General features: G+C 42.0%; 1 protein-coding gene across 3 annotated transcripts; it reads right to left on the bottom strand.

Moving 5' to 3' along the window:
• Positions 1-18: 18 nt before the first annotated feature.
• On the bottom strand, positions 19-27,650 carry pigl (phosphatidylinositol glycan anchor biosynthesis, class L). Of its 3 annotated transcripts, none has more exons than XM_021625864.2 (7): positions 27,510-27,650; positions 26,226-26,325; positions 10,370-10,460; positions 6,490-6,557; positions 3,417-3,448; positions 1,259-1,392; positions 19-631 (listed from the first exon to the last, which is right to left on the bottom strand). In XM_021625864.2, the coding sequence occupies exons 3-7, from the start codon at positions 10,418-10,420 to the stop codon at positions 503-505; spliced, it is 414 nt and encodes a 137-aa protein (XP_021481539.2). In that variant the 5' UTR covers positions 10,421-10,460; positions 26,226-26,325; positions 27,510-27,650; the 3' UTR covers positions 19-502. The 3 variants fall into 3 exon arrangements, with proteins under 3 accessions (XP_021481539.2, XP_036793351.1, XP_036793352.1); XM_036937456.1 differs by lacking the exon at positions 27,510-27,650 and adding an exon at positions 26,975-27,311; XM_036937457.1 differs by lacking the exon at positions 27,510-27,650 and adding an exon at positions 26,782-26,918.
• Positions 27,651-27,874: the final 224 nt, after the last annotated feature.

Raw genomic sequence — 27,874 nt, 5'->3', positions numbered from 1 at the left:
AATTATAACTGAGACACATTTTTCTTCTAAATCAAATTAACTTTATTGGTTCATTAACAATTTGAACATTTGTTCTAACTTTTGTACACAATTTACAAAAATAAAAAGGACCAAACCGACCCTGTTTGGTTACAATCAATGTCTATGTATTCACATTTTACTTAAATTTGACAAATTCACTATTCATTTACAGTGTCAGTATATGTCAACATTTTTACAGTAAACTGAAAATAGTGTATTAACGATAAGTAATCTGTTCCCAACTAACAATGTTGGCAATGAGTGGAAGAGAACTTTAATAGTGTATTTCCTTCAACAACAAAAAGTTAGAAAAATATGATATCTACATTCAATCAATAGGTAGCAATAGGTATGTCTGAATATATCAGTGCTATGAGATCAATATGTCAGATGAGGCAAAACATATAAAAAGTAAGACAGTAAGATTAACAAACCCAAGTAACAGTATTCTCAGAAGATTAATCAGGAACCTCATTTTTCACTAATAGATCTTCAGATTCTTTGGTCCTTGATCAATAACTTGGAATGTGTTGATAATCATGTAGCGTGAAAACCAAATGTAGAGGTAACGAAACCACAGGAGCTGGGTACGGTGACAGAGCATGGCCCTCTGGTGAATAAAGAGTTTATTAGACTAGAGAAAGATCTATCAGCGGTAGAGAAAATTGTCAGACACCCCTCGCTGGACATCAGTCATTACAGACAGAGTGAGGCATGTTTAAAAATAGCATTGGGATTTACATCCAAGTGTATAAGGTGATCCCTAAGTCCTCGCTCTTTCTCAATAAAAGTAAATTGACTGGTACTGGCACTGCGTTCATGTAATGTATTTCCCTATAAATATTGATGCATGGTAAAAACACAAATTTCTCCAGAAGTTCAAATCAATCTTTATGTCTGATGTCCAGCAAGGGGTGTCTGACAATTTTCTCTAACGCTGATATAGCATATTTCACTATAAATATTGATCCATGTACACAGTGCCAGTACCAGTCAATTCAGGTGTTGAGACCTAATTTCACTTTCATAGAGAAAGAGAGAGCGTGGACTTTCACTGTGTACACCGGATGTAAATCCCAATGCTGTTTTTATACATGCCTCACCCTAACTATACATCTACTAGGCTATTACATGTATTGACAACGTTTGTCCCATAATAATAGGGGAAGAGATGTTAGTGGAACTGCCGTAACATGTCTATTTCAAGCCTGATAGTATAGGCTGATGACAGGCTCACCTTAGCTTGAATGTAGCCCTTTGAGCCTATGATGCAGCAGAGATCTGATGGGAGGAGCCAGCTGATAGGCAGCTCCAGGAAGGAGAGGTACTTCCTGAGAACACCAATGGTCAACAGAGAGAGGAGACTGCAGTCTGTGGGAGAATGGAGAATCCTAGCCTAGTTAGTGTACCTTTTGTGCAATTTGCATCTCACCCAGAATGTCAATGAAAAACAGAGATCATTTACAGGGTTACATGACATAAATGTAGTATAATTAGTGTGTTGAAGTCTTGGAGACAAAGATATGGAAAGACAAGCCATATTTCAAGTGGAGGAAAATATGACCAGACAGGAACTGTAGCTACTAGCAAAGAGTTACTGTAGGTTTGTAAAGTCATATTGCCCCATGTTTTTGGGAGACTTGGATATCTACAGTAAATGGTTCATTGGGCAAAAGAGGCTTTGGGTAAGCTGGTGAAAATGAGAGGGGATTATAGTATGCAACTGTGTGAACAGGCTTTAGAATCACACTGAGGTTTATCTCCCTCTCGACACTGAATGCAGAGTACCAATGTGATAGCACACTCATGTACAGTAAGGTCTTGGTGTGGCATATTTACAGCTAATCAACTATTGCGATAGGAACCATCCCTCTCTCAACGATGCTCATCACTGGATAAAATGGTCCTGGCTGAAATCTAATCAACAGGTTGATCTCACATCCTACTGTAATAGAAAGGTGTTCTCTCTCGTCTGCTCTAGATCACGGGAAAGGAGGACAGGGTACAGAGTGTTAAATGGTCTCGTTTGTTTCCTCCTTCCTCCACTCTAAAGGTCTCATAATGTCACTTAAAACATGCAATATTGTCTACTGTGAGCCATGATGTGGCACAGTAATATCATTATCTAGTATAACAGTAACTTCATTTACAATATCAAGATTTTGCTCTTAATTGTAAACAGAGGGCTGATATAAATACTATGCGTGCCAGTCTCTCTTGACTAAGAGCTGAGGAGAGACTGACTGCATCCCTTCTTTTTATAAGAAACATTGTGTTGAAATCCCAAATCGTTTGCATCGTCAAATTACACACAGCTCTGACACAGTTATCCCACCAGACATGCCACCAGGGGTCTTTTCACAGTCCCCAAATCCAGAACAAATTCAAGAAAGGGTACAGTATTATATAGAGCCCCAATTGCATGGAACTTCCTTCCATCTCATATTGCTAAAATAAACAGCAAACCTGGTTAAAAAAACAGATAAAGAAACCCCTCGCAGCACAACGCCTCTCCCCTATTTGACCTAGATAGTTTGTGTGTATGCATTGATATGTAGGCTACGTGTGCCATTTTTAAAAAATGTAGTTCTGTCTTTGAGCTGTTCTTGCCTATTAAAGTTCTGTATTATGTCATTCTGTATTATGTTTCATGTTTTGTGTGGACCCCAGGAAGAGTAACTGCTGCTTTTGCAACAGCTAATGGGGATCCTAATAAAATACCAATAGCAATATAGACAGCAGGGGTCAAGGGTTTGAATATTATGTAAGAGGAAGAAGGTTTACAGCAGAGTTCAGGGAGGGAGGCAGAGGGAGTTAACTAGGGAGAAAAACATGAGAGATGGAGAGCGAGAGAGATCTGCCAAGCTGCTACATTAAGAGGGTTTAAAAGTTTGACCCTGGCCTGGCCTGAGGGGTGCAACACTTTAGGAAGAGCTGTAACGATGTGGCTCCACTATCTTACAAAGGCTAAAGCCATGAGTTGGAGGAAATAAGTCTAACAGAGGAGGGAGGGTGTTAATGGGAATAGATTCGCATCCAGCTGGGAGAAAGGAACAAATGGTGAAGCACTGGCTGATAGTTTGTTGTCTTCCTAATAGCTCGAAGCTGACTAAGAAGTGCAAGTGACACACACAAATTTCAACACTAGATGGCGGTCTTTGCCAAGACTCCAGTTCCAACTACACTGCTTTAGGATAACTTCTCTCTTCTTGTCCTGAGTTTATAAGTGTACCAGTTTGTACTCCATTTACCATCATGTCATGTAATTGATGCAAATGTTTTTAGGTGTATAGTTTATAATAGGCTAAATACCTTACCATGCTGATAATGATTATCCAAATATAGGTATTTGAGATGTGCTTGGCCAAATAAAAATGTAAAGGTTAAATACTCGCCATCTGGTATGTTGCCAATGGAAGCCAGGTAGCTGTTGGTAGAGACAAGCAAAAAAAACAACATCAACACAGTAGTTATTGGAGGCCTAAGCACACACAAACTTTGACTTGCAAGAAAATCCTACAGATAGGCTTACTTGCTTTTCCTATGAGACAAATACAGTGCCTTGCGAAAGTATTCGGCCCCCTTGAACTTTGCGACCTTTTGCCACATTTCAGGCTTCAAACATAAAGATATAAAACTGTATTTTTTTGTGAAGAATCAACAACAAGTGGGACACAATCATGAAGTGGAACGACATTTATTGGATATTTCAAACTTTTTTAACAAATCAAAAACGGAAAAATTGGGCGTGCAAAATTATTTAGCCCCTTTACTTTCAGTGCAGCAAACTCTCTCCAGAAGTTCAGTGAGGATCTCTGAATGATCCAATGTTGACCTAAATGACTAATGATGATAAATACAATCCACCTGTGTGCAATCAAGTCTCCGTATAAATGCACCTGCACTGTGATAGTCTCAGAGGTCTGTTAAAAGCGCAGAGAGCATCATGAAGAACAAGTAACCTACCAGGCAGGTCCGAGATACTGTTGTGAAGAAGTTTAAAGCCGGATTTGGATACAAAAAGATTTCCCAAGCTTTAAACATCCCAAGGAGCACTGTGCAAGCGATAATATTGAAATGAAAGGTGTATCAGACCACTGCAAATCTACCAAGACCTGGCCGTCCCTCTAAACTTTCAGCTCATACAAGGAGAAGACTGATCAGAGATGCAGCCAAGAGGCCCATGATCACTCTGGATGAACTGCAGAGATCTACAGCTGAGGTGGGAGACTCTGTCCATAGGACAACAATCAGTCGTATATTGCACAAATCTGGCCTTTATGGAAGAGTGGCAAGAAGAAAGTATTTCTTAAAGATATCCATAAAAAGTGTTGTTTAAAGTTTGCCACAAGCCACCTGGGAGACACACCACTTTTTGGCAACAATGCAAAACGTTATGTTTGGCGTAAAAGAACACACCATCCCCACTGTCAAACATGGTGGTGGCAGCATCATGGTTTGGGCCTGCTTTTCTTCAGCAGGGACAGGGAAGATGGTTAAAATTGATGGGAAGATGGATGGAGCCAAATACAGGACCATTCTGGAAGAAAACCTGATGGAGTCTGCAAAAGACCTGAGACTGGGACGGAGATTTGTCTTCCAACAAGACAATGATCCAAATCTACAATGGAATGGTTCAAAAATAAACATATCCAGGTGTTAGAATGGCCAAGTCAAAGTCCAGACCTGAATCCAATCGAGAATCTGTGGAAAGAACTGAAAACTGCTGTTCACAAATGCTCTCCATCCAACCTCACTGAGCTCGAGCTGTTTTGCAAGGAGGAATGGGAAAAAATGTCAGTCTCTCGATGTGCAAAACTGATAGACATACCCCAAGCGACTTACAGCTATAATCGCAGCAAAAGGTGGCGCTACAAAGTATTAACTTAAGGGGGCTGAATAATTTTGCACGCCCAATTTTTCAGTTTTTGATTTGTTAAAAAAGTTTGAAATATCCAATAAATGTCGTTCCACTTCATGATTGTGTCCCACTTGTTGTTGATTCTTCACAAAAAAATACAGTTTTATATCTTTATGTTTGAAGCCTGAAATGTGGCAAAAGGTCGCAAAGTTCAAGGGGGCCGAATACTTTCGCAAGGCACTGTAGTTACGTACAATTTGGAAGTGAACTAATTACACTGCCAAAGTTCAGGACAGAGAAAAAGTTTGTGGGTGTGAACCATACACAACCTTTTCAGGACAAAGTATGGTCCTTCCAGCCATATTAGAGCCAACGGTTCAGTTTCTCTGGCTACAGCTCAAATGGCTAAAAGGTGAATAGCTTAAGCTTTCACAAGGGGAAGCGGCAAGGCAGCAAAATAGCCTGTCAAATGTTAGGAATAGGATCATTTGCAATAGGGAATAGTTGTCTCCTCAATAATTGATGATGGTGAGACAGTAATAGCAGCTGCAACAACCTGTTGATGTGTTCTAATGAATTGTCATGTGGTTCATGATAACTTATGAGTGGATTATGGTCTCTGGATCTTCCATGTCACATTCCACATTCGCTACAGTAACTCTCCCTCTCCTCTCACATCACGGTCTGAACGCTAGAGGGCATTTCACTTCTCCTCTTTCCTGTTCAGTACAAGCTCTCACTGGAGACTTACACCAAGGTAACAAAACACTGATGGCTTTATACATTTACTTGCACAATCTTTTTTAATTTTTTTTTATAAAATGGTGCGCATCACTTGTGTTTTTAAGTCTAATGGGAATCATGGGATATGATCTGGACAACACAACACACTCATCCTCCCCTACTAGAGATGAGGTCTGGGTGTTGGAGGAGAGCCAGGGAGGCTTAGCTCAGAGAGGAAGAGACCAAGCAGGCAGCACTAGTCAATGAACACACCTGTTCTGTTCACTCACTGTACTACACTGTAGTGTAGCTACATATCACAATAATTTCAGAAGGAACCCAGAACCAAATATCTTGTGCGCACAGGCCAGCTCCTCGAGTTTAAACATTTATTCCAGTCTATCATGAGAGACTGTGATATGACAAAACACAAAAACATTAATTTCATTTTATTTCACAACATTCTGATGCAACTGTTGGACTGGTTCCTGTGGGTTTCTGAGAGCAGGGCCATCTGCAGATCCATTGGTGGAGTGTGGGTTTGGACGACCTCTCAACTATGCAACAGAGGAATTATGCAAAACAGTGTGTGTGTGTTTTTGAATGCTTCTGTGTTTGTTTGTTTGTAGGGGAGTGGGGAGGTTGGGATCTTTAGTATGTGGTGTATGTATGTTTTATAATAATGAAGTATAGGAATGTCGCCTACAAGGCTGGTTTCTTGTCCAGGTTCTGGTCCTGAATCTGTGGACAATATGTGTTTCCTTGGGACGACGTGCTTTCCACAAACGGATCAAAAACGGCATATTAAAATACAATAAAATCTAAAAAGGACAGACACGTGTCAGCCTTAGAATGATGGACAGTGTTTAAAGTCTCGTTCGTACCTGACAGCCTTGTAGATGGCAGTGTGATTGCTATGGCCACTCACTCCCCTTCCATCGAAGGTCAGCACCTGAAACAACAACAATATTCATTTGAAGATAGTTATTTTATGTTATGGCATAAAGTATCAAATATCAATGTGAAATGTTGGCTACATGCCAAAGAAAGAGATGCACGTTCACTGTTTGGTTAATGGAGGCGTGTCTTGAATGTCGGCGTCTCTGCCTGCCTCCCAAATGGCACTATTCCCTATATAGTGCAGAGTCCTATGGGCCCTGGTCAAAAGTCGTGTGCTAGAATAGGGTGCCATCTGGGACTCACACTGACAGCAGAATGCAGCTTGGCAGGAGACAACTGATATTTAAGAGCCTTTTTCTGTCTGTATGCCTGTTCACCAGAGAACCAAGGGAAGATGGGGAAAGGGAAAAGGGGGAGCAAGCAGGTCAAAGGAAAAGAAAAACAACTTGACTAAAGACACAGCAGTTTTTGAGTGAGGCAGAGGATAAATGTACCATGATTGTGTCCCTGAAACCGAACATAAAAGGTGGACACCACACACCTTCTAACCCAGAGCAGGGTCATGTCTTGTCATTTACTGGCCTGAGGGAGACATTTTACATCTGCCAGAGTTGACTTGGAGGAGGCAAAAAATGATTACATGTACAAACACCAGTTTCTGGAAATATTAGTTGTTGGCAAACCGAACAGATAATAAAAATGGGTTCCAAGGATATCTGCTTCAACTCTTTTTTTGCTTGTTCTAGGCTTAGACTTACATGCAGTAAACCAATACGAATAGGTTATATTATGGGAAAGGTGGAATACTTCATATTTCTGTAGTCTCTTTTATGATTTAGTTCATCTTTGTGCATAATCCTTAACAGCGGGCAAGTGTCTTCACTGACATTTTCAACCTCTCCCTGACCCAGTCTGTAATACCTACATGTTTCAAGCAGACCACCATAGTCCCTGTGCCCAAGAAAGCCAATGTAACCTGCCTAAATGACTACCGCCCCGTAGCACTCACATCTATAGCCATGAAATGCTTTGAAAGGCTGGTCATGGCTCACATCAACACCATCATCCCAGACACCCTGGATCCACTCCAACTCGCATACCTCACCAACAGACGCACAGATGACGCAATCTCTATTGCACTCCACACGGCCCTTTCCCACCTGGACAAAGGGAACACCTACGTGAGAATGTTGTTCATTAACTACAGCTCAGTGTTCAATGCCATAGTGCCCTCCAAGCTCATCACTAAGCTAAAGACCCTGGGACTGAACACCTCCCTCTGCAACTAGAACCTTGGACTTCCTGACGGGCCGCACCCCAGGTGGTAAGGGTTGGCAACAACACATCCGCCACACTGACCCTCAACACAGGGGCCCCTCAGTGGTGCGTGCTTAGTCCCCTCCTGTACTCTGTTCATCCACGACTGCGTGGCCACACACAACTCCAACACCATCATTAAGTTTGCCAATGACACCGTGGTGGTAGGCCTGATCACCGACGACGATGAGACCTGACAGTGTGGTGCCAGGACAACAACTTCTCCCTCAAAGTGAGCAAGACAAAGGGCAGAGTAAGCCCCCATTCACATCGAAGGGGCTGTAGTGGAGCAGGTCGAGAGCTTCAAGTTCCTTGGTGTCCACATCACTAAGGGCCCATCATGGTCCAAACATACCAAGACAGTCGTGAAGAGGGCACGACAACACCTATTCCCCTTCCGGAAGCTGAAAAGATTTGGCTTGGCTCCTCAGATCCTCCAAAAGTTCTGCGACTGTCCCCATACGAGAACCCTTTTTGGTTCCAGGTAGAACCCATTTGGATTGCATGTAGAACTCCCCGTGGAAAGGGTTCTACCTGGAACCAAAAGGGTTCTACATGGAACCAAAATAAGTTATTCAAAGGTTTCTCCTATGGGGACAGGAACCCTTTCTGGTTTTAGATAGCAACTTTTTTTCCTAAGAGTGTATACCAGGCGGTGTCAGAGGAAGGCCCCAGAAATTGTCAAAGACCCCAGCCACGCAAGTCATAGACTGTTCTCTCTGCTACCCCATGGCAAGAGGCACCGGAACTCCAAGTCTGGGACCAAAAGGATCCTTAACAGCTTCTACCCCCAAGCCATAAGACTGTTGAACAGTTCCCAGACTATTTACATTGATCCCCTTATTTAATTCTTATTATATTCCACTGGCTCTCTTGCACAGGCTCAATGTACACTTACTGGACTCAAACCATACACTCACACATACTACACTGACACTCCAACACACACGTACATATTACCTCAACTAACCTGTGCCCCTACACATTGACACTGTACCGGTAACCCTTGTACAGTGCCTTCAGAAAGTATTCAGACCCCTTGGTGTTTTCCACAATTTGTTACGTTACAGACTTACTCTAAAAATGATGAGAACATGTTTATTTCTAATCAATCTACACACAATAACCCAAAACAACAAAATAGGCCCTTAGCTATGAGACTCGAAATTGAGCTCAGGTGCATCCTGTTTCTATTGATCATCACTGAGATGTTTCTACAACTTAATTGGAGTCTACCTGTGATAAATTCAATTGATTTGGAAAGGCATACACCTGTCTATATAAGGTCCCACAGTTGAAATGGAATGTCAGAGCAAAAACCAAGCCAAGAGGTCGAAGGAACTGTCCGTAGAGCTCCGAGACAAGGAACAGATGAGACGGCACCATGCTGTGGGGATGTTTTTCAGCGGCATCTCTCTGGAGAGACCTGAAAATAGCTGTGCAGCAACGCTCCCCATCCAACCTGACAGAGCAAGAGAGGATCTGCAGAGAAGAATGGGAGAAACTCTCCAAATACAGGTGTGCCAAGCTTATAGCGTCATACCCAAGAAGACTCTAGGCTGTAATCACTGCCAAAGGTGCTTCAACAAAGTACTGAGTAAAGGGTCTGAATACTTATGTAAATGTGATATTTCAGTTTATTTTTCAAACATTTGCAAAAATGTTGAATAAAAACGTTTTGCTTTGTCATTATGGAGATATTGTGTGTAGATTGATTAGGGAAAAAACTATTTAAGGTAACAAAATGTGGAAAAAGTCAAGGGATCTGAAGACTTAGCCTCGCTATTGTTATTTTATTACTATTTTTCCTTTAGTTTATTTAGCAAAATGTTCTTACTTACTTTTGAAAACTGCATTGTTGGTTAAGGGCTTGTAAGTAAGCATTTCACAGTAAGATCTGTTGTATTCGGTGCATGTGACAAATACAATTTGAAGGGGAAGAAATATCCATCCAACTGTTTGGTAGTCTGATCAAAATAAAAAAACAGATCAGTAGGATAACCTACACTGAACTGTTTGGTTTTGAGGGAAATTGCTAGCATCCTGCTGTGCACTCTCCTGCGTAATTATTTATCTGAGAAAGCAGACAGACTGGGTTCAGCTTTTGTCAGAATACGAATGGTTGCGGACGGACAAGAAAAAAAAAGAGTTAAGATCTCAATTCCCAAATTCCTTTTGGTAAATTTCCTGGAAGGTTGATTGAAATCTGGGGGTAAACATGCCGACAGTGACCTGAGCTCCAAACACCACAACCATATTCTGCTAAATACAAAGGAAGGAAGACATGATGACCCTCTTTCAGTTCATTATCAGTGGAGCTTGGGGAGCCTGTGAGAGACATACACAGATACAAAAGACTATTGACAATGGCCAGAAGACTGTGGTGCGAAAACGGCCTATTACAAATAATCTAGCATTTTCAGGGTGGCTTCGTTAGAAAATCACTCACAGGAGAAAAAAGTCATTAAATCAATCAGACACAGTACTGTATAGAATTGGCTACTTGATAAATGATAGTGAGATTCAGTGAAGAGTTGGTCATCATACCAGGTTGATGGAGTGGGCTCTGATGTGCTTCAGGATTAGAGAGGAGGCCATTGAGATGCTCCATTCTACGTTGGGATCGTCTGGCAGTTCTCTGAAAGATGAAGAGGGGCATACGTTAGAGTTTATTTAGCTTTTATTTAACTAGGCAAGTCAGTTAAGAACAAATTCTTATTTACAATGGCGGCCTAGGAACAGTGAGTTAACTGCCTTGTTCAGGGGCAGAGTGACAGATTTGTACCTTTTCAGCTTGGGGATTCAATCTAGCAACCTTCCGGTTACTGGCCTAATGCTCTAACCTCAAACCTGACGCCCCAAAGAGTTACAGTGGGGCTCTGGTTGAAAGTAATAAACAGTATAGGGAATAGGGTGCCATTTGGGACATTGATAAAACTGGCTATGCAGGTACGTCACCCTTCTCTAACTGGCTAGACTACTGTAGCACACCAACCAACCAAAACAGTAGCCTGACTTCAACTCAACAAAATGGATATGTAGCCTACTTCTTACAATGCACAAGATTCACACACACACTGGACCCAACCATTGAAAAGGTTCTCTTTCTTTTAGAATGTATGCCAGCCAGGGTATACTGTAGCTGGCCGTTAGGGGTCAGTGGGGCCTTAGTATCCTGTTCAACTGAATCTACAGCCTAGGGAGAACAAAGACCATGTACAACACACACCCTTGGGTTCAGAAAGTATTAAACATCTTTCAAATAGTTTATCTGTGATTGATTGAGTTTTCCTGGCACAATGAAACCAATGGAATAGCCCCAAAAAGTGCAAACCCCACCCATCTCATACTGGAGGCAGACTTAATCAAACAGTCATAGTATTTAAAAGATTTCAAATACTATTTGGATCCAGGTGTGCATCCCACACCTCCCTGAGCTACTCTAGTCTGTCCATCAGACAACCTCATCACACCAACTATTTATGGGCCGGGGGTGTCACTCATGCTGATCACTCTCACAGCTTTCTTTGCCTCTCTCTCTCATTTCCTCTTTCATTCCCTCCCTCCTGCCTCTCTTTCCCTCCAGAGACATCAAACATTCAAGAGAGAGGGAGAGAGAGCGAGGCAGTGGAGCATGTTGAGAGTGATTCAGACACACTCGGGTCGGGGCAGTTCAGATGAAAACAAAGTCCTGAGGGCTTCATTAGGAAGGCTGGCTAAAGCAGTACAGTGCTCTCGCTCTCACACAGAGATTAACCATTTCTCTGCTAGTTACATGTTGATCTGACCAACAATAAGAATAGGAGGTTTGACTGTTGCAAAATGGATGCATGGGGCTAATAGAACGCATGATGACATTTGACGTACTTGATTAAAAAAAACAACACCACAGCTCAACGTCAGGGAAGCAGCTGAATGAGAGAGAAACGGGGAGAAAGAAAAGGGTAGACACTGGACAGAGAGCAATGACCTGATGTCTTGTACATTTTGAGATGGGGGTGGGTGGCGGAGGTGATGGAGTAGAGGGTGAATAGAGGTCGTCCCACCTCCCCCTTGGTTCATAACAATGGGGCAGGACAGTTGTGCCTGTGGAGGGACGTGATGGATCAGGACACAAATCAAACGCCTGCCAGGGCTATGGGGGTCAGGCCTGAAGGGTGCTGTATCACGGGAGGAGGGGGTATTATGGTTGAAGTAGTCTGTCCTCCTACTGCATTAGTAGGATTCCTAATTATGTTCACATGCGCCATGTTCTCTTTTGTTTTGGATGACAAATGTTGTTGGACTTTGGTTCAAAGCATTGGTCATTAGCTAAGTATGCATGAAAGGCACAATGTAGAAAAAGTAAAGCGTGACACAAAATGAGACATTTTCTCTGGTTGCAAAGGCGTGAGACGTTAAACAAGAATATTCGGCTTCACAACTTCATCGCCGTTAACAAGACATTTAAACAACACCAAAACACATCAACTTTAAACCTCACATACCCTTCACAGTAAACAGCTATTGTTTATTTGTTGTCAAATTTAGCTTTGAAGTGCAACTGTAACTTACTGTTCTTCCACAAGCCTGGTTGAAAAAAAACAAGATTCAGTTTTTACCCTGGCAACCGTAGCTAAGCAAAAGAGGACAAGGAGAGGAAAAAAATAGAAGAAATATGTACAAAAGACAGATGATCTACCTGACCTTTCCTCAAAGCTGGATGCAGGCAGCAGAGTGAGCTTCACTATGGCAACAGTGCCAAATGCCCTAGAGTAACCTCCCCGTTCCTAGCCCCCCTCCTGCAGCTTTGCATGTGGATGTCTAATTGCTTGCAGGCATCTGGATGCAGTGGTTGAACTTTGGCCCAGTCGACAAGAGGGGCAGTGCTATGCTGTAGGACAGACTGACTGACTGACAGACAGCACTCTCCTTGTTTAGTCTGGTCACATGGGCCAGCCAGAGGCCTAGGATACTGCCAGACAAGCTTAGGCTCCTGTCCCCACTGTCAGGTTTATAGGACATGCTGGGAAAACGCTGAGACACACCGCTGGTTGGTTAACTCCTTCACGGCACATTTACATTAAACACAAAATGTCTTATGTAAAAGAAAACACTGCAATATTTAATTTACTTAGGAACTGTGGGAAGTCTAGCATATTCTAAATGGACTATTACACAATAGGCCCATGTGTTTTGTTACATTTGATCTTTTTACAGAGGGGTTGATAGGCTGTGATTTTACTTTCAATATGTCTACAATGTTTATTTGTACTCTTATAGGCCTACATGTATTTAAGCTTAAAATAGCTCTAGCAAATACAGTGTTCAGTCAGATAAGGGCTGCTATGCAAAAAAATGCTCAATATACACACACATTATTTAGTATAAGCGCCATCATATCACTTTATCTCCCCCGTCCAAAATAGAGTGTGCCCTTAAGACGATGGAGTGTTTCAACCATCAACATACCATTTTGGACTAATATTCTCCCCCATACGTGGTGACTGTGATTGTATTAACAGTTGGCCAGGACAGGGCAGTGTGTTGAGTGGCTGACATGGGAACACAGTGAGAGGTTGGCACCACTCAACACAAGATTCTCTGTCAGTCCTCAGTGCGTGTATATGTATGTATGTATATGTATGTATATATATATATATATATATATGTGTGTGTGTGTGTGTGTGTGTGTGTGTGTGTGTGCATTTCTCTTAGTCCTCAGCTCTGCCCTGCCAGCAGCCAGAGCTATTTTTTCCACCAGATCGATGTATAATTAAACACAGTGGGGGAGGATGATGCGCCGACTCTACTCTGACATGACTCCTGCACTCTCTTAACTCTTACTGGATACCAAATCAACAAGTTGGCTAGGACACTTGAAAGTTTATATCCAACTGAACTATAAAGGTCAGGTTTATCTTCCTTAGGAAATACAGTATCTACTTGGTGGAGGGACGCCTCAGGGGCAAATGACGCTGTGATGAGGCAGGCCACTGAAGTTAGTCACCTCTGCAGAAGTTAGAAGACGGACTTGGGCTGTGTCTCAAATGGCTCTCTATTCCCTATAAAGTACACTACTTTTGACCGAGGCCGATAGGTATCTTGTCAAAAGTAGTGCACTTTATTGGGAATAGGGTACAATTTGGGATGCATGTTTAGAGTCACTGCTGTAGTCAGTCAGAGGGAAGACTACAGTACAGTGTGCTCCAGGGCAATGAATAATGGGTTGTGTGGGAGTGGATGAACTTTTGCTGGGACCGACAAGCTCTCTCTCTCTCACACGTAGTGCAGGGAGCGGGCAGAGTGAATGGAGGTCGCGCCAGTGCAAGTGGAGAGGCAGCGCAGTAGATCGGGCTCAGATCAGGGCTGATCAACAAAAGCCATGCCCCATGATGCACTGGGGCCCAGCCCAGAGACTGTCAACACAGCTGTCCTATTCATTAAGGTCTGACGAGGATGAGGGCCAGCCAGTCAGTCAGTCAGCCAGACATCATCTGATCATATCACAGTACCACTGAACGTGTGACTAGAAGAAAGGGAGAACACTTGCTGACTGTGGGGAGGGAGGAGAAAGCAAAAGAGTGTACAGGGGAAAATTAGATGATTTTTTGGGGATAATGTATTCATTAATTTTTCCTAAACTTTGTAGATATGTTATCAATGTCCACACATGTCAAACAAACATGACACTTTTGATTGATAAAGATGAACAATTCTGATTCAAATGCATGGGCTATTTTTCACCTTGGCAAAAGGCTTCCCATTTCATGGCTGCCTGCAAAAGGAGAATTGGCCTTTATGGCATGTAATATCCAGTGTTAACCAGTGTTAGCACTGAGGCAATAAAACAACAGCAAGAACACTAAAAGGAGGAGCTACTCCATTGAATTATGCCTACAACAGAGCAAAATGTTACAATAATCGGACTAAACAAGTAAGAGGTAGAGTAAAGACAATGATGAAACCCTAGTTTATGGTGAATGTGTGAACTCAGTGTTAAACTACTGAAAGAGCTGCTTCCTGTGCTTGGCCCTCCTATGTTGAACATAATAAACGTCTCTCTATCCACCGGATGTGTACCAAACTCACTAAAAGTGGCAGTAATAAAGCCTCTCTTGAAAAAGCCAAACCTTGACCCAGAAAATATAAAAAAACTATCGGCCTATATCGAAACTTCCATTCCTCTCAACATTTTTTGAAAAGGCTGTTGCGCAGCAACTCACTGCCTTCCTGAAGAGAAACAATGTATACGAAATGCTTCAGTCTGGTTTTAGACCCCATCATAGCACTGAGACTGCACTTGTGAAGGTGGTAAAGTACCTTTAAATGGCATCAGACCGAGGCTCTGCATCTGTCCTCGTGCTCCTAGACCTTAGTGCTACTTTTGATACCGTCGATCACCACATTCTTTTGGAGACATTGGAAACCCAAATTGGTCTACACAGACAAGTTCTGGCCTGGTTTAGATCTTATCTGTCGGAAAGATATCAGCTTGTCTCTGTGAATGGCTTGTCCTCTGACAAATCAACTGTAAATTTCAGTGTTCCTCAAGGTTCCGTTTTAGGACCACTATTGTTTTCGCTATATATTTTACCTCTTGGGAATGTCATTCGAAAACATAATGTTAACTTTCACTGCTATGCGGATGACACACAGCTGTACATTTCAATGAAACATGGTGAAGCCCCAAAATTGCCCTCGCTAGAAGCCTGTGTTTCAGACATAAGGAAGTGGATGGCTGCAAACATTCTACTTTTAAACTCAGACAAAACAGAGATGCTTGTTCTAGGTCCCAAGAAACAGAGATCTTCTGTTGAATCTGACAATTCATCTTAATGGTTGTACAGTCGTCTCAAATAAAACTGAAGGACCTCGGCGTTACTCTGGACCCTGATCTCTCTTTTGACAATCATATCAAGACTGTTTCAAGGACAGCTTTTTTCCATCTACGTAACATTGCAAAAATCAGAAAGTTTGTCCAAAAATGCTGCAGAAAAATGTATCCATGCTTTTGTTACTTCTAGGTTAGACTACTGCAATGCTCTACTTTCCGGCTACCCGGATAAAGCACTAAATAAACTTCAGTTAGTGCTAAATACGGCTGCTAGAATCCTGACTAGAACCCAAATATGTGATCATATTACTCCAGTGCTAGCCTCCCTACACTGGCTTCCTGTCAAGGTAAGGGCTGATTTCAAGGTTTTACTGCTAACCTACAAAGTATTACATAGGCTTGCTCCTACCTAGCTCTCTGATTTGGTCCTGCCGTACCGTACATACCTACACGTACGCTACGGTCACAAGCCTCCTAATTGTCCCTAGAATTTCTAAGCAAACAACTGGAGGCAGGGCTTTCTCCTATAGAGCTCCATTTTTATGGAATGGTTTGCCTACCCATGTGAGAGACGCAAACTCGGTCTCAACCTTTAAGTCTTTACTGAAGACTCATCTCTTCAGTGGGTCATATGATTGAGTGTCTGGCCCAGGAGTGTGAAGGTGAACGGAAAGGCTCTGGAGCAACGAACCGCCCTTGCTGTCTCTGCCTGGCCGGTTCCCCTCTTTCCACTGGGATTCTCTGCCTCTAACCCTGTATACATACTGTATCCCTATTGATAAAAACATAGAACACCACATCCCCTTGGGTTGTGCCGTGGCGGAGATCTTTGTGGCTATACTCGGCCTTGTCTCAGGATGGTAGGTTGGTGGTTGAAGATATCCCTCTAATGGTGTGGGGGCTGTGCTTTGGCAAAGTGGGTGGGGTTATATCCTTCCTGTTTGGCCCTGTCCGGGAGAATCATCAGATGGGGCCACAGTGTCTCCTGACCCCTCCTGTCTCAGCCTCCAGTATTTATGCTGCAGTAGTTTATGTGTCGGGGGGCTAGGGTCAGTTTGTTATATCTGGAGTACTTCTCCTGCCTTATCTGGTGTCCTGTGTGAATTTAAGTATGCTCTCTTTAATTCTCTCTCTCAGAGGACCTGAGCCCTAGGACCATGCCTCAGGACTACTTGGCGTGATGACTCCTTGCTGTCCCCAGTCCACCTGGCCGTGCTGCTGCTCCAGTTTCAACTGTTCTGCCTGCGGCTATGGAATCATGACCTGTTCACCGGACATGCTACCTGTCCCCGACCTATTATTTGACCATGAACATCTTGGCCATGTTCTGTTATAATCTCCACCCGGCACAGCCAAAAGAGGACTGGCCACCCATCATAGCCTGGTTCCCCTCTAGGTTTCTTCCTAGGTTGTGGCCTTTCTATGGAATTTTTCCTAGCCAACGTGCTTCAACACCTGCATTGCTTGCTGTTTGGGAGTTTAGGCTGGGTTTCTGTACAGCACTTTGAGATATCAGCTGATATACGAAGGGCTATATAAATAAATTAGATTTGATGGGGGTTGGAGGTGTAGCACTGGGCCTAAAACATTAGTGATGGCATCACTGGTTGGACGGCAGTTACTAATCCAACAGTCACCTCATACTGAATCTGAGGTGTACAAATGCACACACGCACGTAGTAAGAGGGTTGTAGGGTTATTTTAGGGCAGGGCACTGCTGTGTGTAGACTCCCTCAGTGACACCAGTGTTCCACCTCTCTGTGTTAGTTAGCTAACAGACCAGCTCCTCAGGAATGACGTCTCACTTTATTAGTTCACGTCAACATGACAACTGAGACGACCCAGAGGATGTACATGTACATCTGCACACACTTGTCTCAAGATACTGATAATGTACTGTAGCCAAGCTGCGGCCAAACATTTACAGACAGAAAAAAACAAAACAAAAAACATCAGTGACCTGGATTGGGAGGCTGAAATGTGAAGGGCTCAGAGCCGTTCCAAAATACACTCCATGGTCCTTAGCAGTTGGCTTCAGCAGACAAGGGAGGGCGGAGAGAGAGAGAAAAAAAGTGTGATAGAGAGAGGGGGAAGAGGGCAAGAGAAAAATGTGTGAGAGAGAGCAAGAGAAGGTGGGGGTAGGGATCTTACAGAGTAGTTTAGGGGGTGAGTCTTTTAGGCAAACACCAAAAACACAGGAAGGAGAGTGGGCTGTCAGCCACTAGTACAAGGTGAGGGTCATAGCATAAGGGGTGTAGCTCACACCAACACACATGCACTTACATCCTGATTCAGATCAAAGGTGATCCATCTATCTGTGTGCACAATATTTTTGTATTTACCCTCTATTTAACTAGGCAAGTCAGTTAGGAACAAAAGATTACTTACAATGACGGCCTACTCGTCAAGATGATAAAATGGAAAGGGAGGTAGTGAGGTTATGAAATGCCAACAATGTACTGCGGGGCAGACAATCTGGGCATGCTGCCATCTTAATACTGCCAGTTCCAGGTCGAGCTCGCATGCCACTCCTGTCCTGGTGAACTGCGGTGCAAAATCTCAAGCGGCAGACAGACCTGTTCTGAGAACCTCCACAATTTCCTGGTACAGCCACTGGGATTTGTCCACAGAAAGGTCTCCTACTATTTATTTCCACCCTCCACTTTTTTTCCTGTAATGTGAGCACTTTTGAACACAACCCCTACCCGCTGGGCTGAGAAGTCAGTGATTATAGGCAGTGGTCTGTTCCAGAGGATTGTAAACCTTGCAGGCGCATAAACAATACTCGTAAAAACATGAAATTGCAAAACGCAGAAGATTTTACAGAGCAGTACAGTACATATCTGAAAAAGACCGTTCATGAGGGATAGGGGTCATGAGGGATAGGGGTCAAATTTCATTTCAACACAAATCCTCCTAGTTTAAAATGATCTAGCAATCAGAATTCAAATCCCTCTCACAGCTTTACGCAACATTATCTACAATGAGATTTTTCCCTTTCCAAGTTTCCAGGAAGTATTTCCATCACACAGTGAATAATCTATGCAGACTTTAGCCAATGAAGCTAAGACCTGGCCAGGCCCTTTTGTTTGTGTCTGAAAGGGGGTGTCCAGTGGTGCTGAGCCCAGGGGTGGTCTGGACTCTGGACCAATACTAGCCATGGGTTGCGTCCCAAATGGCACCCTATTCCCTATACTGTGCACTACTTTGAGGTTTGACCAGAGCTGTATGGGCTCTGGTCAAAAGGAGTGCACTAAATAGGGAATATGGTGCCATTAGGGATCCAGCCATGGACTCCTTTACTAGGATGATGGAGGCCTTTTTTAAATTTTCTTTTAAGTAAAAATACACAGCCTTCTTATCCATCCCGCTGAACCACAGCCATGACGCCATTGATGTTCTCATTCTCTCTGAACCACCAGAGGATTTGTCCAATGAACACCTCGTCTACCAATTACTGGACAAAATGACCACTATTAGGTAAAAATACATTATCTGCTTAGGCCTATTTATTGTTAATTACCAGTGAACACTATTTATCTGAGGTAAAAAAAATATCAGATACTTCACCTTTGGATGCATGTCTGGATATGCGCAGCTAGTCAGTCTACTAGCTAAAAAAGTATTCTGGTTAAAGGTCTACAGACAATAGCAATTGTCTATTCTAGTAACAGAAAAGGGGATTCCTTCTGATATACAATGGGAGGCATACATTGATTAGCAGAGTAATTAGTACTTCAAAGTTATAAAGCTAATTCATGAGAGTTAATATGAGCTTTAATATACAGTGCATTCGGAAAGTATTCAGACCAATTGACTTTTTCGACATTGATGAGGATAACATAACAATCTACACACATTACCCCATAATGTCAAACGAAACAGGTTTTTAATCATTTCTTTGCACATTTATAACAGGTTCATCATGTTTCCATTGATCGTCCTTGAGATGTTTCTAAAACTTGGAGTCCACCGGTGGTAAATTCAATTGATTGGACATGATTTGGAAAGGCACACATCTGTCTATATACTGTAAGGTCCCACAGTTAACAGTGTATATCAGAAGAAAAAACAAGTTATGAGGTCGAAGGAATTGTCCGTAGAGCTCAGAGATAGGATTGTGTCGATGCACAGATCTGGGGAAAGGTACCAAAAGATGTCTGCAGCGTCGAAGTTCCCGAAGAACACAGTGGCCTCTATCATTCTTAAATGGAAGAAGTTTTGAACCACCAATACTCTTCCTAGAGCCGGCAGCCCAGCCAAACTGAGCATTCAGGGGAGAAGGGCCTTGGTCAGGGAGGTGACCAATAACCCGATGGTCACTCTGACAGGGCTCCAGAGTTCCTCTGTGAAGATGGGAGAACCTTCCAGAAGGACAACCATCGCTGCAGCACTCTTCCAATCAGACCTTTATGGTAGAGTGGCCAGACTGGGACTGGGAGACTATCAGGATTGAGGGAAAGATGAACAGAACAAAGTACAGAGAGATCCTTGATGAAAACCTGTTCCAGAGCAGGGTGAAGGTTCACCATCCAACAGGACAATGACCCTAACCACACAGCCAAGGTACACCATCCAACAGGACAACAACCCTAACCACACAGCCAAAACAATGCAGGAGTGGCTTTGGGACAAATCTCTGAATGTCCTTGAGTGGCCCAGCCAGAGCCTGGACTTGAACCCGATCAAACATCTCCGGAGAGACCTGGAAATAGCTGTGCAGTGACGCTCCCCATCCAACCTGGCAGAGCTTGAGAGGATCTGCAGAGAAGAATGGGAGAAACTCCCCAAATACAGGTGTGCCAAGCTTGTAGCGTCATACCCAAGAAGACTTTAGGCTGTAATCGCTGCCAAAGGTGCTTCAACAATGTACTGAGTAAAGGGTCTGAATGCTTATGTAAATATGATATTTCAGTTTTTTATAAATTTGCAAAAATGTCTAAAAATATGTTTTGCTTTGTCATTATGGGCTATAGTGTGTAGGTTGATGAGGGGGGCTGTAACGTAACACAATGTGGAAAAAGTCAAGCGGTCTGAATTTTCCGAATGCACTATATATATATATATATATATATATATATATATATATATATATATATATATATATATATATATATATATATATATATATACACAGTGCCTTGCGAAAGTATTCGGCCCCCTTGAACTTTGCGACCTTTTGCCACATTTCAGGCTTCAAACATAAAGATATAAAACTGTATTTTTTTGTGAAGAATCAACAAGTGGGACACAATCATGAAGTGGAACGACATTTATTGGATATTTCAAACTTTTTTAACAAATCAAAAACTGAAAAATTGGGCGTGCAAAATTATTCAGCCCCCTTAAGTTAACACTTTGTAGCACCACCTTTTGCTGCGATTACAGCTGTAAGTCGCTTGGGGTATGTCTCTATCAGTTTTGCACATCGAGAGACTGAAATTTTTTCCCATTCCTCCTTGCAAAACAGCTCGAGCTCAGTGAGGTTGGATGGAGAGCATTTGTGAACAGCAGTTCAGTTCTTTCCACAGATTCTCGATTGGATTCAGGTCTGGACTTTGACTTGGCCATTCTAACACCTGGATATGTTTATTTTTGAACCATTCCATTGTAGATTTTGCTTTATGTTTTGGATCATTGTCTTGTTGGAAGACAGATCTCCGTCCCAGTCTCAGGTCTTTTGCAGACTCCATCAGGTTCTTCCAGAACGGTCCTGTATTTGGCTCCATCCATCTTCCCATCAATTTGAACCATCTTCCCTGTCCCTGCTGAAGAAAAGCAGGCCCAAACCATGATGCTGCCACCACCATGTTTGACAGTGGGGATGGTGTGTTCAGCTGTGTTGCTTTTACGCCAAACATAACGTTTTGCATTGTTGCCAAAAAGTTCAATTTTGGTTTCATCTGACCAGAGCACCTTCTTCCACATGTTTGGTGTGTCTCCCAGGTGGCTTTTGGCAAACATTAAACAACACTTGTTATGGACATCTTTAAGAAATGGCTTTCTTCTTGCCACTCTTCCATAAAGGCCAGATTTGTGCAATATACGACTGATTGTTGTCCTATGGACAGAGTCTCCCACCTCAGCTGTAGATCTCTGCAGTTCATCCAGAGTGATCATGGGCCTCTTGGCTGCATCTCTGATCAGTCTCTCCTTGTATGAGCTGAAAGTGTAGAGGGACGGCCAGGTCTTGGTAGATTTGCAGTGGTCTGATACTCCTTCCATTTCAATATTATCGCTTGCACAGTGCTCTTTGGGATGTTTAAAGCTTGGGAAATATTTTTGTATCCAAATCCGGCTTTAACACAACAGTATCTCGGACCTGCCTGTGTTCCTTGTTCTTCATGATGCTCTCTGCGCTTTTAACGGACCTCTGAGACTATCACAGTGCAGGTGCATTCATACGGAGACTTGATTACACACAGGTGGATTGTATTTATCATCATTAGTCATTTAGGTCAACATTGGATCATTCAGAGATCCTCACTGAACTTCTGGAGAGTTTGCTGCACTGAAAGTAAAGGGGCTGAATAATTTTGCATGCCCAATTTTTCAGTTTTTGATTTGTTTAAAAAGTTTGAAATATCCAGTAAATGTCGTTCCACTTCATGATTGTGTCCCACTTGTTGATTCTTCACAAAAAAATACAGTTTTATATCTTTATGTTTGAAGCCTGAAATGTGGCAAAAGGTCGCAAAGTTCAAGGGGGCCGAATACTTTCGCAAGGTACTGTATGTATGTATGTATGTATATATATATATGACATAATTGATAAGAATATAGCAGTGACTACATCTCAAATCCTCATGACATTTCCATATCAAGAAGCACCGACTTTTAAAGAGCACTAAACAGTTAAATTGGTTTATCATTTAGGTCTAAGTCATTCACAACATAAGTCTTAATATTCACCAATTAGTCACATAACTAATTGCTGAAAAGAAATGGTGGCCAAAATATCATATCACATTGCAGGCCTGGTAAGATTTCAGAGGGCAGAGAGAGAGCATGTCCAACAGGGGATGACCTCTCAATGCCTCTGGGGCCTAATCGTTTATGGCCCCTAATGACAGAGTAGGCCAATACATCAGGCCAGGCTGACTAGGCTCTGTCGTGGTAAGAAAGGAGGAGTTTGATTTGTGGCTGGTATACTGTTTGTTCTGACAGACACTGGAGGGGGGGGGGCTCAGCTTGATGTGCTGAGAATGGGCATGCATGCTGGGTTCAGAGTCTTGGGCTGGCTGGAGGTAGTGCACTGCACCACACACTGCTTCTTCATGTTTGTTTTCACTTTTCACCATCAGCCCGTCACTTCAAAAATCACATTATGGGTTAGGCTTAATAAATTGACCATCGGTCGACTGTTCTGACAAGATTGCTTATAGATGGGTTGGTTGTTTAGCAACAAAATTGGTGTGTGCGCAACAATGGGGCAAAAAACACAGGGTTGGCTTAGATTGTTGACAAGATAAACTATATTTAGCCTCTAATGTTTATTGAAAACAAATACATTTTCACAATGAGTACTTGTCTCTCAAATACACCATTACAGTTGTTGGTTAGTTGGCTAGCGACTTCTAGCCATATTAGCATAGACGTGACATCAATCAAAACATCTCAAAACATTAGGGGTGTAACAGTTCACCAACCCCACGGTTGGGTACATATTGTGGTTTTGGGGTCACGGTTGGGTTCGGTTCCAGTACATCGGGAAAATGATATGGCAAAAGTTAATGTAGTAATTTTTGTTTATTTAAGAAAATACAAAGTGTTGGTATTCCTGATGGTATTCCATGATCATATAATGCCTGAAGAGAGCACAAATCAGGAATAACAACCTTCTGTATTTTCTTAAAATGAAAATGCATGATTACTCAACAACACTAAAATGTGCAATATGCATGTGAAATCAATATAGAAACATGGCTCAGACATTGCTATGCTTTTTTACAAAGAGAAAAAGATGCACAAATGTGTGACTCTCATAAAGGGGGCGTGTCTGTAGCACATTACTTCTCATCTCCCACTCAGGAATAATGTGATGGGCTGCCACTAAGTACCTCTCTGTAAGCCCTGAAGGTCCATCCATCTGTAGTAGCCTAAACCCAACACAGGGTGCATTGACAACTTCAGATTTAGTTTGCATATATAGAGCGGGTACTACCCGTTTGCTGAAATGGGTGCAGAGAGGGCAAAGTTCGTAATGTGGATCGAGCACTTTTTTTGCGTTTCCGTCTTGCTCCGGTGGTAGGACTACTGGGTTGATTCCGCCGTAAATGTGTCAATACGTTTGAGGTGTTGGCAGCTGCATAGACTATTCTCGTTGAGCAGTGGCTACATAGTACTGTTAACTATCTGTCAATCACTGTTGTAATCTACTGGGAAGCCAAAATGTTCCCAAACTGGAGATTTAAACGAAGGAGAATCCTCTTCGTTTTTCGACCCCACCACTTGCCATCATACAGAAGTAGTTCCTAGCTGTGCCTCACAAAAGGACAGTTTGAAATGTGCCAATTAAGACTCATTCATTTTCATTATAACGTGCGCATAGGCAATAGTTGGACCAAACCGAGGACCCCATAAATTGTACCGATACACCTCTACAAGACATGGTATGAAAAACAAGATAAAACTAGCCAGCTATGATTCCCCACATGGCAGCTTCTTGTCATTGTTGCTTACCTTTATTTGACTAGGTAAGTCAGTTAAGAACAAATTCTTATTTTCAATAACGGCCTAGGAACAGTGGGTTAACTGCCTTGTTCAAGGGCAGAACGACAGAGGATTCGATCTTGCAACCTGTCGGTTACTAGTCCAACGCTCTAACCACTAGGCTACCTGCCGCCCCAAATCACAACACACAGCCTTTTACCCCATTGAAGCATGTACATTGTTTTAGTGGCGTTGTCAGCTAACCGGTCTAACTACACTGAACAAAAATATAAAACACAACATGCAACAATTTCAAAGATTTTACTGAGTTACAGTTCATATAAGGAAATCAGTTAATTTAAATAAATAAATTAGACCGTAATCTATGGATTTCACGACAGGGAATATAGATATGTATCTGTTGGTCACAGATACCTTTAAAAAAAAAGGTAGGGGCGTGGATCAGAAAATCAGTCAGTATCTGGTGTGACCACCATTTGCCTCATCTCCTTCACAGAGTTGATCAGGCTGTTGATTGTGGCTTATAGAATGTTGTCCCACTCCTCTTCAGTGGCTCTGCGAAGTTGCTGGATATTGGCGTAAACTGGAACACTCTGTTGATCCAGAGCATCCCAAACATGATTAATGGGTGATACATCTGGTGAGTACATTTTCAGCTTCCTCGAATTGTGTACAGATCCTTACAACGTAGGGCTGTGTATTATCATGCTGAAACATGAGGTGACGGTGGCCGATGAATGGCACAACAATGGGCCTCAGGATCTCTGTGCATTCAAATTGCCATCGATAAAATGCAATTGTGTTCTTTGTCCTTAGCTTTTGCCTTCCCATACCCTAACCCCACCGTAACCATGGGGCACTCTGTTCACAACGCTGAAGTCAGCAAACCCACTCGCCCACATGCCGCCATACACGCTGCCATCTGCCCGGTATAGTTGAAACTGGGATTCATCCGTAAAGAGCACACTTTTCCAGCGTGCCAGTGGCCATCAAAGGTGAGCAATTGCTCACTGAAGTTGGTTACGTTTCGGAAATACAATCAAGTCAAGACCCTGTTGAGGATGACAAGCACATATATGAGTTTCCCTGAGACGGTTTTTGACAGTTTGTGCATAAATTCTTCAGTTGTGCAAACCCAGTTTTATCAGCTATCTGCGTGGCTGGTCTCAGACGATCCCGCAGGTGAAGAAGCTGGATTTGGAGATCCTGAGCTGTTGTGGTTTCACGTGGTCTGCGATTGTGAGGCCGGCTGGACGTACTGCCAAACATTGTAAAATGACGGAGGCGGCTTATGGTAGAAAAATTAACATTAAATTCTCTGGAAAAAGCTCTGGTGGACATTTCTGCAGTCAGCACGCCAATTGCACACTCCCTCAAAACTTGAGACATCTGTGGCATTGTGTTGTGTGACAAAACTGCACATTTTAGAGTGCCATTTTATTGTCCCCAGGTGAACCTGTGCAATGATCATGCCGTTTAATCAGCTTCTTTATATGCCACACTTGTTTGGTGGATGGATTACCTTGGCAAAGGAGAAATTCTCACTAACAGAGATGCAAACAAATTTGTGCACAATGTTAGAAATATGCTTTTTGTGTGTATGGAAAATGTCCAGTATCTTTTATTTCCTGCTCATGAAACCAACACCTTACATGTTGCGTTTATATTTCTGTTAAGTATACGATTTTATGCTAAGCAGGCACTTCTTATTTAAAACAGCAGATTCCTTTCTAAACCAACATCCCAAACACAACATGGGTAATGTATATCCATGCCATCAATAGTTAAAGAAAATACATTTTAAGGGCCTCATTGCTACTGGAACAACCTAGCAGCACCTAACAGGTGTAGTAAGCCTGCTGCAGAATGATAATTATGCTGAAGATTGCTTACTTGCTGGCAGAAACTACTTACTTGCAGTCGTGTATAGTGACTTGGGAGGCTGGTATTCCCAAAACGGCACAGCTGTCTAGAAGCTCTTCTCGACGCTGGAACCCTTGATTGTAGTAATTGCCTAAGTGATTATTTGGCGAAAAGTAATATGTTGTTAATGTAAAGGAATTGCCACATGGCTATAAAAAAGTAATTAACACTTTGTTTTAGAACTATTACAATACTTGGCTTTAGTAAGCCGTTTCTCTTTTGTGTCAAGCATGAATTAAATAGGGCTGAACAAACCATTGTTTTTGAACAAATGATTAGAATAGAAAATGGGAGACCTAGCTATACAGACAAATTGGTGCTGCAGCGTATTGCTATTTTCCTAGACGACTAAACTCAACTTCACAATGTCGTATGTAATTGCGGCCTATTCTTTTTTTGTGCTGAAATCAGTATTTATACAAAAAATATTTTTTTTTTACAATAAATAAATAAATAAATATATATATATATATATATATATATATATATATATATATATATATATATATATATATATATATATATATATATATATATATATATATACACACAACTTATGTGACGTCGGAGTTCCATTCCACCCACAACAGTCGCAGCTCCTCCATCGTAAATAGTTGAGTTTAATCGGCTACTATTTCCCATGGAAAATGATGTAAAGCTAGCCCTGGTTGTAGGACGGAATACATAGGATACGCAAATGACCAATGAAAAGCAAAATATGTTATTCATTGTAAACCCACCTTGAGATAAACACAATAAATGAACAGATGCATTTAGTTCCACGAGTCTCAAAATTGCTGGTGCAAAGAACATGCATTCGTCATCCGGATGAGCGGTTAAAAAGAGTGCTCGAACATCGCCAGTTAAATCGCTTGTTTGAGACGATTTGATTTGTTTGTCTCTACATAACATAAATCGCAACCAATGTTTACGTGACTTTGCTGAATTATGCCGATAGTAAATGTATTGTATCCAAAAGAAGTAGGAAACAATTGCTCCAAAAAGTATAAGTAAAATATGCATTCTTTTTATTTTTACCGTTGTTATAAACATTCCGTATTTTCACAAAGTTTCCTTTATCAAAGGTTCCGCTACAAAAGTAACATATTCTGCAGTATTTCCTGTTTCTGGAACGTAACATTGTAATACCCTGACAATATATCATATCTATCTACAAAAAACTCACAGAAAATTGCCGTAAATAAACGAATATCAATTTGATATGAAATTCAGAAATGTTCTAATGATAACGTTAAATAGGCATATGAAAGTTACCCCTTTTCTGTTGGATGCATCCGTTTGTTGACAACTCCGTTAAAGGTGCAAGTAAGGTAACGTGAAACAACCAACCGATAATTTATCTTATTCAAATCATGTTTTTTGTTTTATCTAAACTGTGGACACATTATTACTTGTATTTTGGGGGTTCAACATACAGTTTGTGTCTCAGGAGGGAGCCACGATGGAACTTTGGTTCGCCTGTGGGGATGGTTTGAACGTTACACAACATTATCCTCTTTGGTATAATAAAAATAAATACTTTTTAAAAAATCACGTAGTTTGGAAAACTATGATTTGAATGCTAATCACTATTTTAAAATATCTTTAACACTCACAAAAAAATATGCTTCATGAAAGTC

The sequence above is a fragment of the Oncorhynchus mykiss genome, chromosome 12 (assembly GCF_013265735.2).
Source record: "Oncorhynchus mykiss isolate Arlee chromosome 12, USDA_OmykA_1.1, whole genome shotgun sequence".
Lineage (NCBI taxonomy): Eukaryota > Metazoa > Chordata > Actinopteri > Salmoniformes > Salmonidae > Oncorhynchus > Oncorhynchus mykiss.
This window is presented reverse-complemented; position numbering and strand designations above follow the sequence as displayed.